Source organism: Corvus kubaryi, unplaced genomic scaffold (assembly GCF_017639235.1).
Source record: "Corvus kubaryi isolate FWS band 111438036 unplaced genomic scaffold, C.kubaryi_AGA036_p1.0 37352, whole genome shotgun sequence".
NCBI classification, from domain to species: domain Eukaryota; kingdom Metazoa; phylum Chordata; class Aves; order Passeriformes; family Corvidae; genus Corvus; species Corvus kubaryi.
In genome coordinates, this window is record NW_024581114.1 from 2,398,410 (window position 1) to 2,410,492 (window position 12,083).

Genomic DNA, 12,083 nt, shown 5'->3' on the forward strand with positions numbered 1-12,083 from the left:
CCCCCGGCACCCTGCGGGCACACGCGGGGACATGGTGGGCACGGGGATGCACGGGTGGGCGGGGGATGCACGGGGACATGTAGGGGGCACGGGGACACATGGGGACACATGGGGACACATGGGGGACATGCAGGGGGCATGGGGACATGGGGACACACGGGGGACATGCAGGGGGCACAGGGACACGTGGGGACACACATGGGGGACATGTAGGGGGCACAGGGACACGTGGGGACACATGGGGGACATGCAGGGGGAATGGGGACATGGGGACACACACGGGGACATGTAGGGGGCACAGGGACACGTGGGGACACACGGGGGACATGCAGGGGGCATGGGGACACGTGGGGACACATGAGGGACATGCAGGGGGCATGGGGACACGTGGGGACACACGGGGGGCATGGGGACACATGGGGGACATGTAGGGGGCACAGGAACACGTGGGGACACACGGGGGACATGGTGGGGGCACAGGGACGTGGGGACACACACGGGGGACATGTAGGGGGCACAGGGACACATGGGGACACACGGGGGACATGCAGGGGGCACGGGGACACATGGGGACACATGGGGGACATGTAGGGGGCACAGGGACACGTGGGGACACACGGGGGACATGGTGGGGGCACAGGGACGTGGGGACACATGGGGGACATGCAGGGGGCATGGGGACACGTGGGGACACACAGGGGACATGTAGGGGGCACAGGGATGTGGGGACACACGGGGAACATGGTGGGGGCATGGGGACACGTGGGGACACACAGGGGACATGCAGGGGGCACGGGGACACATGGGGACACACAGGGGGCACAGGGACACGTGGGGACACATGGGGGATGTGCAGGGGGCACGGGGACAGCCAGTGGGGCACAGGGCTCAGATGAGTGACCACAAGGACACACGGATGGGCACACTGGCCCAGGTGACCACAGGGCCCACACAGGTGGGCACAGAGCCCCAGGGCAGCACACTGCCCACACAGATGAGACACAGTGGCCCGGGTGACCACACGGGTGACCACACGGGTGACCACGCTGCCCCAGAGGACCGGAGAGCAGCATCCCCAGCACTCCAGAACGCTCCATCCTAAGCTTTTTTTGGCATTCTCCACACCCCAGCGGCGTTTTCTGCTCCCCGGCGAGCGAGAGGGGAGTCACGGGAGGGAGAAACGTCCTCACCGGAGCGGGCCAGACCTTCCCCCAGCGCTCAGTTCAGTCATTTATTGCTCGCTGCTTACCAAGAGCAGCCGCACCGCGTGCCCGGAGCCTCCCGAGGAAATCAGGGATGCGGGAATCTCTTGATCAGCGCAGCCAGCGCAGCTGAATTGCCGGTGGAGCGGGCACGGGTGACTCCACACGGGTGACAGTGAGAGGTTTGTGCCCCAGGGCACAGCCTGGCACCCACAGCAGGCGCTGTGGGCAGGGGAATATCAGGGAGCGGTGGAATTATGGAATATCCTGAGCTGGAGGCGACGCACAGGGATCAGAGTCCAAGGGGACTCCGCCCAGACACCCCGAAATCCCGCCCTGCATCCCTGGGAGCGTTGTCCGAACGCTCCTGGAGCTCTGGGACATTCCCGGGGAGCCTTTTCCGGTGCTCGACACCCTCTGGGGGGGAAAACCTTTCCCTAAAATCCAATTTCCCCCTTCCCTGGGACAGCTCCGGCCGTTCCTTGAGGCGTTCCCTGCACCAGCATCGCCAGTACCCCCTCCCAGGACACCCCACAGGCCACAAACAGAGCCTGACCCACATAACGAGGGAAAAGAGGAATCCTAAAAGGCGAAATCCAGCGCCTCATTTACACTTCAATTCCCAAGCGTTTGCCTGGAGATTCCGGAGCGGCGACAGCGAACCCAGCACGCGATAAATCCCGGGAAATCAAAGGGAAAAGGACTCTCCTCCTCTCCCGCCCGGTATCTGAAGGGATTCATCATTTTTATGAAGAGCTCCGGGTGGAGTCGGAGTCTCTCCCGCACTTCCCGGCGCTGCTCTTTCCCCCTCGGTGGGGTTTTTTTGTTAAAATAAAGATGAGCTGTAAAAATCAGAGGGTGCAGGGGAGGCGTCCGGGGGAATGGGAATTGTGGGATTTATCCCGAGGAATGGGGCTGGGGAGCGGGAATGGAGCTGGGGAGCATCACCAGGTGGGCTTGGAGCTGCCTTAGAGGGGAGGGGAAGGGAAAAGGGGGGGAAATGGGGCAAAAAAGGGGGGGAACATCCATGGAATAACCTGTGCCAGGGCCTCACCACCCTCCCAGGAAAGAATTCCTTCCCAAGATCCCACCTAAACCTCTTTTTTTTTGTTTAAACCCCTTCCCCTTTGTAAATCCGAGCTCTGGAGCTGCCTGGCAGGGCCACGGAGGAGGTGAGGGCAGGGCCTGGATCCAAACCCGAGCTCTGGACACAAACCCAAGCTCTGGATCCATCATCTCCACACCACAGGCTCAGGGCACAGCGAGGAGTTTGGCAAACAGCAAGATCTGCGCTCGTCTGCAGCCAAAAAAATCCTCGGAGCTGCCCTTTCCCAAAGCTCCTGAGCCGCCAGGGATGAGGGGGAGCAGCCAGGGAATAAAAGGAGGGATCATTGTCCCCCTCCAGCCGAGCCTCTCGGCAGTGCTGGAGCAGGGACAGGATCATAAATAACAACAACAATAACAATAAAAACATCTCCCGGGGAGGAAGGGGAAGCCAAAGGTGTCGCTGGAAATAATTGCCGGCGGTGTTCGCATCCAGAGCGATTCCATGGGCAGGGAAAGCAGCTCCTCTGCTCTGCCCCAGCCCCAGGCTGAGCTTTCCCGAGCAAAAAGGGCTTTGGGAAGAGATCGAGGCTCAGGGAAAATCCTACCTGGGTTCAGAGCCCCGGCTGCAGCTCAGGGGAGCTCCGAGGATCCACCTTTGATCCCGCAGGGAGAGAGCAGAGCAGGAGGTCGATGAGGTTAATGAGGGGTTCCTGTCCTCTGGCTAATTGGGAAAAGGCACCCAGGCCTCTCCCTGAGCAGCCCAGACAAAAGGAAGGGCACCGACATCCTAAAATCCCACCCTGTGCATCCCTGGGAGCGGTGTCCGAATGCTCCTGGAGCTCTGGCAGCCTCGGGAATGTCACCATTCCCTGGGGAGCCTGGGCAATGCCCAGCACCCTCTGGGGGAAGAACCTTTCCCTAAAATCCAACCTGAACCTCCCCTGGCACAGCTCCATGGCACAAGAAAAGGGGGAAAGGAGGGAGGAGACAAGAGAGGAACCTCTGGGGCCCCATCCAGGCCCTCTGCAGTGCCAGAGCCGAGCTGCTCCTGCAGGAACAACACCCCACAGCTCCAGGGCAGTGACACCAACCCAGCCCCAAACCTGACCCCTCAGACACCCCTAATTAGCGCAGCTTCGTTAGCAGGGCAGCCTCTGCCAAGGGGCAGCTCGGCCTCTCTCCGAGCAGGTGCTGGGGCTCTGCAGGAGCTGCCAGGGCAGATGGCACCGGCTCCACCTCCCCGCATCCGACGGTGCCTGCAGATGTCCAGCAGGGCTGGAGGGACAGCTGGGAACGGGATGGAGCCGTCGTGGCAGAGGGGAAGGGCAGGGCCAGCCTGGGAATGGCCACGAGCCACCCACAGCTCTGCTCTGCCCAGGGAGGGGGGAGCCGGGGTGGGGAGGCAGGAATTGGAGTGGGATGCTGGAATTGTGTCAGGGTAGGGAGGCAGGAGTTGGTTTGGGGATGCAGGAATCGGTCTGGAGAGGCTGGAATTGGGGTGGGGATGCTGGAATTGGGGTGGGGAGGCCGGAATAGTGATGCAGGAGTTGGTGAGGGGATGCAGGAGTTGGTTTTGGGGATGCTGAAATTGGTGTGGGGATGGTGGAATTGAGTCAGTGTGGGGATGCAGGATTTGGGGTGGGGATGCAGGAATTGCTGTGCGGACACAGGGAGAAGGCTCCTTGCCCAGTGCCCTCCTCCCCAAATGCAGCTCCAGGCAGAGCAGCTCCTCCATCCCTCCCCATCCCAAACAGCCTCTGAGCCCCCTGGTGCAGAGCAGGGAGGATGGAGAGCGGCTCCATTCCCCATGCTGGGCTCTCCCTTGACAAATCCCATAGGAAACAACCCCCAGGTCACCGGGAAGGAGCTCGGATTGAGGAGGGATTAACTCCAAGCTGCCTTCGAGTGCTCCAAGCTCTTGAGGAGCTCGAGTTAATGAAGCCCCGAGCTCTCCCACTCAAATGTTTCTGCAGCTTAATAACAATAATCACAAGTAGAACGGCAACATTGCTCTTCTGCAATGCACGGAAAAGAGGGGAAGAAAGCTCCTGGAGCGGTCTGGGGATTGCTCACAGCTCCCTGCCAGGTCTGTCCCGTATTCCCAGCATCCCAGCAGCGCCTGGGCACTGGGAATGGCACAGCAGAGGGGCTCTGGTGGCCACACGGTTCGAGCTTCCCCCTCAGCAGGAGCCTTGCCAAGGGCTGAGGAAGGCCCGGAGCGCTCAGGGATGAGGGGGAAGTTGGGAAAACAGGGAGGCAATTCCTGCCTGCTGGAGGCACCGTGGGCATTTGCCAGCCTGGCCCAGCTCCAGATCCCGCGGGATCCCAGCCCTTGGAGGAAAACCATCAGGAAAGCACAGCTGGGAGCTTAATTACGGCTCAGGGGTGGGAGGGTGGGATGGACCGGCTTCCACGGCTCCGGGTGTCACCGGGAGAGGGAAAAGGCAGGCAAAGGATCCCAAGGAATGACGCTGCCAGGGACAGCCCCAAATCCCGCACAGGGAGGGGGTGGAGAAACCTCCCCTTGGAGCACCCCTGGGACCTGCTGGAGCATCCACAGCATTCCCTGCCGGCCCTGGGAATTCCCAGGAAGAGCCCGGACCGAGGAATTCCGTGCCTGTGACAAACACCCCTTTAACCCCGCGCTGTTCCACGGATTAAAAACCGTCGGAGAAAACGCGGGGAGCTCCCCTGCCGGAGCCATTGGAAAGCATTCCAGCCGGGAACACAAACCGGGAGCAGGGGATGCATCTCCCCCCATGCCCAGCGCTGCTCGCCAGGGATGAGCGGGGGGCACTTTTTGGGGCTTTCCCTGTGCCAGAGGGGCAGCGGGAATGGCCGGGCTGGGCATTAATTCCGCCTGAGCGAGATGCCCGTTGCCATGGAGAGCGGCTGGGCTGGCGCTGGCGGCTCCTGTCCCCCAGCCCAGCCCAGCCCAGCCCAGCCCTGCTGTCATCAATATTCATCGCGCCTCGGGGAGCGACGACGAGCCGCCCAATCCCTCTCCGAGCGCTGGGAAGAGCCACGGGAAGAGCCGGGAATTCATCCCTGGGCGAGCATCCCCCCTCCCGGCATCAACCGGCGCCCGAAATCAGCGGCAGGAAAAGCTCGGAGCCGCCGGATCCCGCGGCACAAAGCTGAGCCCAGGCACCGCTCCTTGGGCTCTGCTCCCTCGGGGACACGCCGGCCCCACGTCCCCAAAGCCCTGGTTTTGTTCATTTTCACCCATTTCCTGCTGAAACCGGGCCAGGAAAAATCCACCTGGGAGGGAGGTTTGAACCTGGGAGGTTTTCACACGCAGAGAGCCCCAAAATTCCTCACAGAGCCAAGAGCAGGGAGGCAGGGAAAGGCCAGGAAAATCCCACCTGGGAGGGAGGTTTGAAGCTGCTCCCACCTGCCTGCACCCCAACACACACAGAAACAGCCCCAAATTCCTCACAGCACCAAAAGCAGGGACCTGCCCAGATGGGAGGCAGCTCATGGAAAGGCCGGGTCAGGAAGGGAGGGAAAAACCAGGACAATCCACGTGGGAGGGAGGTTTGAACCTGGGAGGTTTTCACACGCAGAGAGCCCCAAAATTCCTCACAGAGCCAGAGCCCAGGGTAGGGAGGGAGGGAAAAACCCTGCCCAGCTCTGCAGCCCCGTCTGGGAGGGGAAAGAGCCATCCCAAATCCCAAACTGGGGATTCCCCAGCTGGCAGAGCTGGGCAGGCTGGGGGAAGGTGAGGACCTGGCCCAGAAAATTGAGAGGTGACGACGCTCGGGGAGCCCAGAAGAAGCCCAGGGGGCCCTGCTGGCTGTCCCCAAGCACTCCCTGCCTGCCAGGACCCACCTGATCCTCACCCACTGCCTCTCTCGGGGCAGGGAGCCCCTTCCTTCACCCCAAACCCGAGCTCTGGCTTTGCCAGGCCGGACAGTGACCCTGCCCCACCAAACCTCCAGGCACAGTTCTGGCTCCCACAGCCCTTTATCGCACCCTGAGAGCAAACCCAGGCCAGGAGATCCCAGCTCCCGGGCACACCTCAGCCCAATCCCAACCATTCCCAAGCTCAGCCTTGTCCCAGCCTGCTGAGGACACTCAGAACCACATCAAATCCACCCCAGGGACGATCAGAGCACCACCAGCACGAACAGAACCAGCAAAACCCATCCCCTTCCCCACCCTCTTCCCGTGTCCCCTGTCCCCCTCTGCCCCAAAACGCCTCCTGCACCCCACACCAGGAATTTGCTCCCCGGGAGCCTTGGCAGCCCCCCAAAAGTGGGATATTTATTTTTTCCATCTCCTGTGGGGGCACCAGGGATCTTTTGGGAGTCTGGCATCTGGCTGGGCCGGGCCGTTCGTATTTCGGAGCCCTGAGCAAGGAGTTCCACCCACGGAGGTTTTTATTTTGCGCTCGAGATGCCTTCCCCGGGCCAATTTTAGATTAATCACATTTTTATCTCGCATCTGTTTTTTCCCCCCGCCTCCTTCCCCACCCCCGGCAGGGGAGGCAGGGGGAAAAAAAAGCAAAAAAAAGGCAACAACGGGGTTATTAATTGGCTGCTGATTTCTGCTGGGCTCTTATCTGTGCACGTGGAGGTGGAGGCAGAGCCTGCCAGCAAAGGCAGGGGTTTTAAGCCTGGTTTTTAAAGGGAACAAAGCTCCTGTGATGGTTTTATCTCAGCCTGGGCTTGCCTGCCCTGCATCCAGCAGCTCCTGAAGCTGATAAGAGCATCATTATTAAAAATAAAAACCCACCAAAGTTCCTCCTCTGCGAAACCAGAGGAAAGGTGGGAGAGGCAATTCCAGAGGCAACGATGGCCCAGGGCAATTGGAAGCCTGCAGGGGCTTCCAGGGAAGGACCTTCTGCAGCCTTCCCCTGCTTCCAGCTGGGAAAACCCCTGGAGAAAGGGAGCACTGAGGGACTCCTGCCCTCGCTCCGCACCCAAACCCCGCGTCCCTCAGCGCTGGCAGGGATGTGCTGGGGGGCTCAAACGGATCGGGGGCTCGGGAGACTTTTCCCTGAGGGAAAGGGCAGCGCTGGAGAGGCTCCCGCTGTCCCCAACATCCCCCCGGGCACAGGGACAGCTCTGCACTCACCATCCCTCGGCGGCGGCGGCGTCTGCGTGAAGTAACTGTTGGGTTTGTCTGCAAGGGAACAAAAACACGGAGCTGTCACAGCTTCCTGGGCACAACCCCTCCTCTCCTGCCCCCAGCCCTCTCTTGAGGTGGTGTTTCCTCCCTTCCCGAGCAGGTTTGACTCCCAGGAGGTGCTGGAGCTGGGAGGGAGCGGCAGGAACGGGAGCTGGGCTCACCAAAAGCCGGTTTGGGAGCCCAGGTATCGATGGAGCGTCTCTGGTGTGGGATGCGGGAGCAGCCCCCGGCGCCTGGCAGGGCTGGGATGTGCCCTCGGCCTGTCCTGCCCCAGCTCCCGGGGGCTGTGAGGCCGATCCTGCTGTGGGTCACCCCCAAACACACCCCTGGCCACGGACTCAGCAGGTCATCCCCCAGCAGGGCGCAGCGGGGATGCTGAGGCCTCCAAAAAGTGGCAGAGAGGGGTGGCAGGAGGTGAAAGCTGCCGTGGGTATGACCACAGGGCCCAGGCAAGGGTCACACCTTGTCACCTGTCACCCCTCTGTGTTTGGGGGTGCAGGGGGGAGCTGAGCTCCACTCAGGCTCCAAAATCCTGAACGGGAAACACCCAAAGCCTGGGATTTGTGATGTACCCAGGGCAGCAGAGCCAGGCCGTGCAGAGATAACCCCGCCCCACCACGCTCCATCACCTGGCCCTGCTCCTGCCCGGCTCCCTGAAGCCATCCGTGTGTTTCCCAGTGTTTATTCCCAACCCAGGGAAGCGGCAGCGCATCCCAAAGCTGGGCTGGAGGATCTGCCTGCCCTCCGTGGGCTTTTCCCACAGCAGGTGTTCGGCATTTCCCAGCTCAGGGAGGTCAAAGCCAGCCCTGGATGATGGAATTTTCCTCCACAGGCGTCGGGAAGGGGAGCAGCCGTGCCGGCAGGAGGTGACGGAGCCTGACAGGAATACCTGGATGCATCCACACCCAAGGGTGGGATCTACTCAGCTGCACCAGGGATCAGATTAACAGCCAAACCTCAGGGGAAAAAAAAACCCTGTTTGCGGATTCCTCAGAGCAAGGATCCTGGAGCAGCCTGGGAGACACACTTCCCACTCTCTTGTAGGGCTCCAAGGTCCAGCAGTTTGCTGGGAATGAGGGAACACCAGAATTCCTGAGCCAGGGCAGGGCTCCATGCAGGAGCCCATTTTGCCCCTCACCTCCCACCAACCCTGCCCAAATCCTCACATCCCCCTGGATCATCACCCCCAGCACACCGGGATTTGGGGTGGGACCCTGCCGGGAGCAGCAGCGGGTGGGAGCTGGGCTGGCCCACACACAGCCGCCCTCACAGCTCTGGGCCAGCATCTGACAGGGGAAAGTGGGGCAGAGCCACGCAGGGAGCTGGCAATCCCTGGATTGTCCCCATCGGAGCGAGGAGCTCCAGGAAAAGCCGCGCTGGCAGCACCGGGAGCCCCCCAAACGCCACCTGCCTCGCCCTCCCCTGCTCCAGGGACACCTACAGTTATTGAGGAAGAGCAGCACGGCGAATCCCAGCGTGGAGGTGGCCAGCAGGATGAGGCAGATGTTGCAGGGGATCATGAAGTAGCGCACGACCAGGGACACCTTGTGCTGGTACAGCCGGTCCCGCTCCAGGGCTCCCGGCGCCATGGGGTACTGGCACGCTGTCATGCTCGGTGTCACAGCCCGCCCGCCGGCCAGCCAGCCCAGAAGGGTCGCCACGAGGCTCGCATGGATCCCTTTCCCCCCCTCCCCGCTGGTTTTCGGCAGCCTAAGCTGTCCCAGAGGTTCCCATCTCGGCTCGCAGCCGGGCTGAGGGCACCTTCAGGAGTTTGTGCCCGGCGCTGCCATGGCAGTGGCGCAGCCACGGGGACAGCTCCCAGCCCGCTCCGGAGGGCTCAGCGAGCCCCTGGTCCAGCCCGGAGGGTGTCAATCCACACCTGCCCGCAGAAAGCAAATGCAAATCCCGGCGCTGAAAGCTCTGAATCCGCGGCTGAGCCCACCAGGACAAGGACGAGCCGCTGCTGGGGTGGGAACGGTGGGAATGTCACGGCGGCGACGCGTTCCCGGCGGCAGCGCTGGGACAGGAGCCCTCCCAGGCTCGGGAATACCCGTATCCTCCGGGATATCCTCTCACATCCGCGCCGACCTCGCTCCGGGAACGCGGAGCTCCCTCCGCTGTCCAGCGGCTCCTCCGGGACAGCTCCGGCAGCCTCTGACCCTCCGCAGGTCCTCGCAGGCGGCAGCAGCCGAGATTCCCGGAGAAACCCAAGATTCCCGGAGAAACCCAAGATTCCGGGAGCAGCCCAAGACTCCCCGGGATTCCGGGAGCAGCCCGAGGTGCGGCTCAGTCGTGCCACGCTCCAGCCGAAGGCAGCCGCTCCCTCTCCCCCTCCGAGGCTCCGCTCAGAGCCGCGGCAGCTCCATCCCCGCTCCCTCGCCGCCCCTGCCCAGCCGAGCCCAGCGCCAGCTCTCCGGCACCTTCCCAACCCTCCGGCCAGCGGGAAGGGGCCCGGCTGGGCCCGCTGGGCACGGGCACCCTCGCCGGAGGGGGCCAGCTGCCCGCCTCACGCCGCTGGGACATGCCAGCCCTTCCCGGCGAGACCCCAGCTCCGCTCGGAGCCCGGCATGGAGCGGCGGGGGAGCGCTGGGAGCGGCGGCCGCCCTGCCTGGCTGGGTGGGAGGGTGGATGGGAGGGTGGATCCTTAATCCCGGTGGTCTCCGTGCGCCCCCCGCGCAGCGTCAGACAAGGGAGCGGCAGCGCGGAGCGAGCCCGGAGCGCCCGCCCCACGCCCCGGAGCTGCCCCCCCTCCCTCCATCCCTCCCTCCGCCCGCCCCTCGGCTCGACCCCGGCGAGTGGGGGGCACAGCGAGCCCCTCCGAGCGCCAACAAAGGGGAGCGGGGGCGCAGGGGCGCGGCGCAGACAAAGAGCGGGGGCGGCGGGGGTCGCGCAGGAGCCGCTCCCCCGGGACACGGCGCGGGCAGCGCGGCTCCGCCCCGCCGGGGACCCCCCCCCACGACCCCCGGCAGCCCCCCGGGATGGGCTGGGAAGGGTGGGAGGGGGGGGGGGGGGGGGGGGAGGGGGGGGGGGGGGGGGGAGGGGGTGGGGGCTCAGCGCCCCGGCCCAGCCCCTCCGCGCACTCGAGATGCCGGGAGGCGGAGAGAGCGCTCACGCCTCGGCCGGCATCGCCCCCCGAGAGACCCCCGGGGACGGCAGAGCCGCGGGGAGAGCAGAAAAACCCCCGTTATGATTTTTTTAGGACGTTTTTGGCAAGAGAGGGGCACGGACTGGGCACAGCCTGCCCAAAAGCAGCCGGAAGAAGGACCAGGACCCAGTGCTGGGACCGCAGGGAATGAACTGTCCCCTCCCTGCGGGCTCCTGCCCTTTCCCTGCTTCCCTCGGGCAGGACGCTGCCAGCCAGGATGGGAAAGGTGCCACCAGCAGAGCCGGGTGAAAGCCAGAGGGAGGTCAGGGCCAAAAGTGAAGGTCCGACAATGGGGTGAGAACCGTGCCACAGCCCCGGGCAGGGATTCCTGGTGCCCGCATGCCAATTCCAGGCTGCCAGGAGCTCACTCTGCCCTCCCTTCGAGTGGAGGCTCTGCCAGGACAGCATTCCTGGCAAAACACACACACAGCGCCCCGCAAGCCGTTCCCTGCCGCTGTCAGCCCACATTTGGGCCACCAGGACCTGCTGGGTCATTTCTCAGAGCTCTTCCTCAGCAGGGAGGAACTGGGCAGCACGAAACCCCTCAGGAGGAAGGTGCTGGGGTCACGGAGAACGCAGAATTCCTGCTTCCCACTGAATTCCTGCTTCCCATCCCTCCAAAAGGCAACAACTTGGGAGGATCACCCTTGCCAGGGGCAGCTTCCCCTCCCAGCCCTTCCAAGGATCCTCCCCTCACCTTGGCAATGCGCCTGGAGCCCGAGGGACACAAACATTACGGAATCCACCCACCCACCCACCCTCCCCTCCCACACGCGGGGGACACTGGGTGGTCCTTATCAGGGCACCCCTGGCTCCAGGAGCCTCCAGCTTCCTGTGGGATGGACACAAATTGCTCCCCGGCCACCCCACGAAGCCGCCCCGCTCCTCTCCAGGGGCTGGGAGCATCCTGGTGGTCCCGAGGTGCAATTCCAAGGAAGGAGAAAAGCAGAGGAAAGAGGGGAAAAAACCTCAAGGTTGCTCCTCTTTAAACCTGCCCGGCTCCCTGGGGACTGGCAGAACACGATCCCGATGATCCCAGCACTGGGAGGCACGGGCTGCATCCCAAACACCCAGAGAGCCCCGGGCGCAGAGAGGTGTGAACCCCTGGGAAGTTCCCCTCACACTCACACAAAGGCTGGGAGAGCTTCGGAGAGCCCAGGAGCGACGAGGGCTCAGCAGGAAACTCTCTCCAAGCCGTTCTTCCCACCGGGATCCACCGCAGGAGCCCCCTCAGAACCCTCTGCCAGGGAGAGGCTGGAGCCCCCCTCACATTTGCCTTTCCAAGCAGGAACTCCAATCCCTGTCACGGCTCCAGAGGCCTCCCCAGGCACCACTTGGGAGCTCCTGGAGCATCGCACAAGGATCCGAGACATTCCCAAAAAAGGAGCCCTGCTCCTCTGCTCCGCTTGGTCACTTGGTAGCCAGCTCAGCCTGCCCCTGCATCTTTTCCGTGACAGCTCCTGCATCTTTTCCATGACAGCTCCTGCATCCTTCCCATCCCTGCTCCTGCATCCTTCCCATCCCTGCTCCTGCATCCTTCCCATCCCAGCTCCTCC

At 63.2% G+C, this 12,083-nt stretch overlaps 1 protein-coding gene across 1 annotated transcript in view; it reads right to left on the reverse strand.

The window, feature by feature from the left end:
- AGRN (agrin) overlaps window positions 1-10,072 on the reverse strand; it is a 57,865-nt gene extending 47,793 nt beyond the window's left edge. Inside the window, exons 1-3 of the mRNA XM_042031917.1 lie at window positions 8,824-10,072; window positions 7,329-7,376; window positions 1-11 (exon numbers count right to left, since the gene is read on the reverse strand). Of these exons, the coding sequence (XP_041887851.1) occupies window positions 1-11; window positions 7,329-7,376; window positions 8,824-8,992 (228 nt within the window). The 5' untranslated portion in view covers window positions 8,993-10,072. The remainder of the gene's footprint in view (window positions 12-7,328; window positions 7,377-8,823) is intronic.
- Window positions 10,073-12,083: the final 2,011 nt, after the last annotated feature.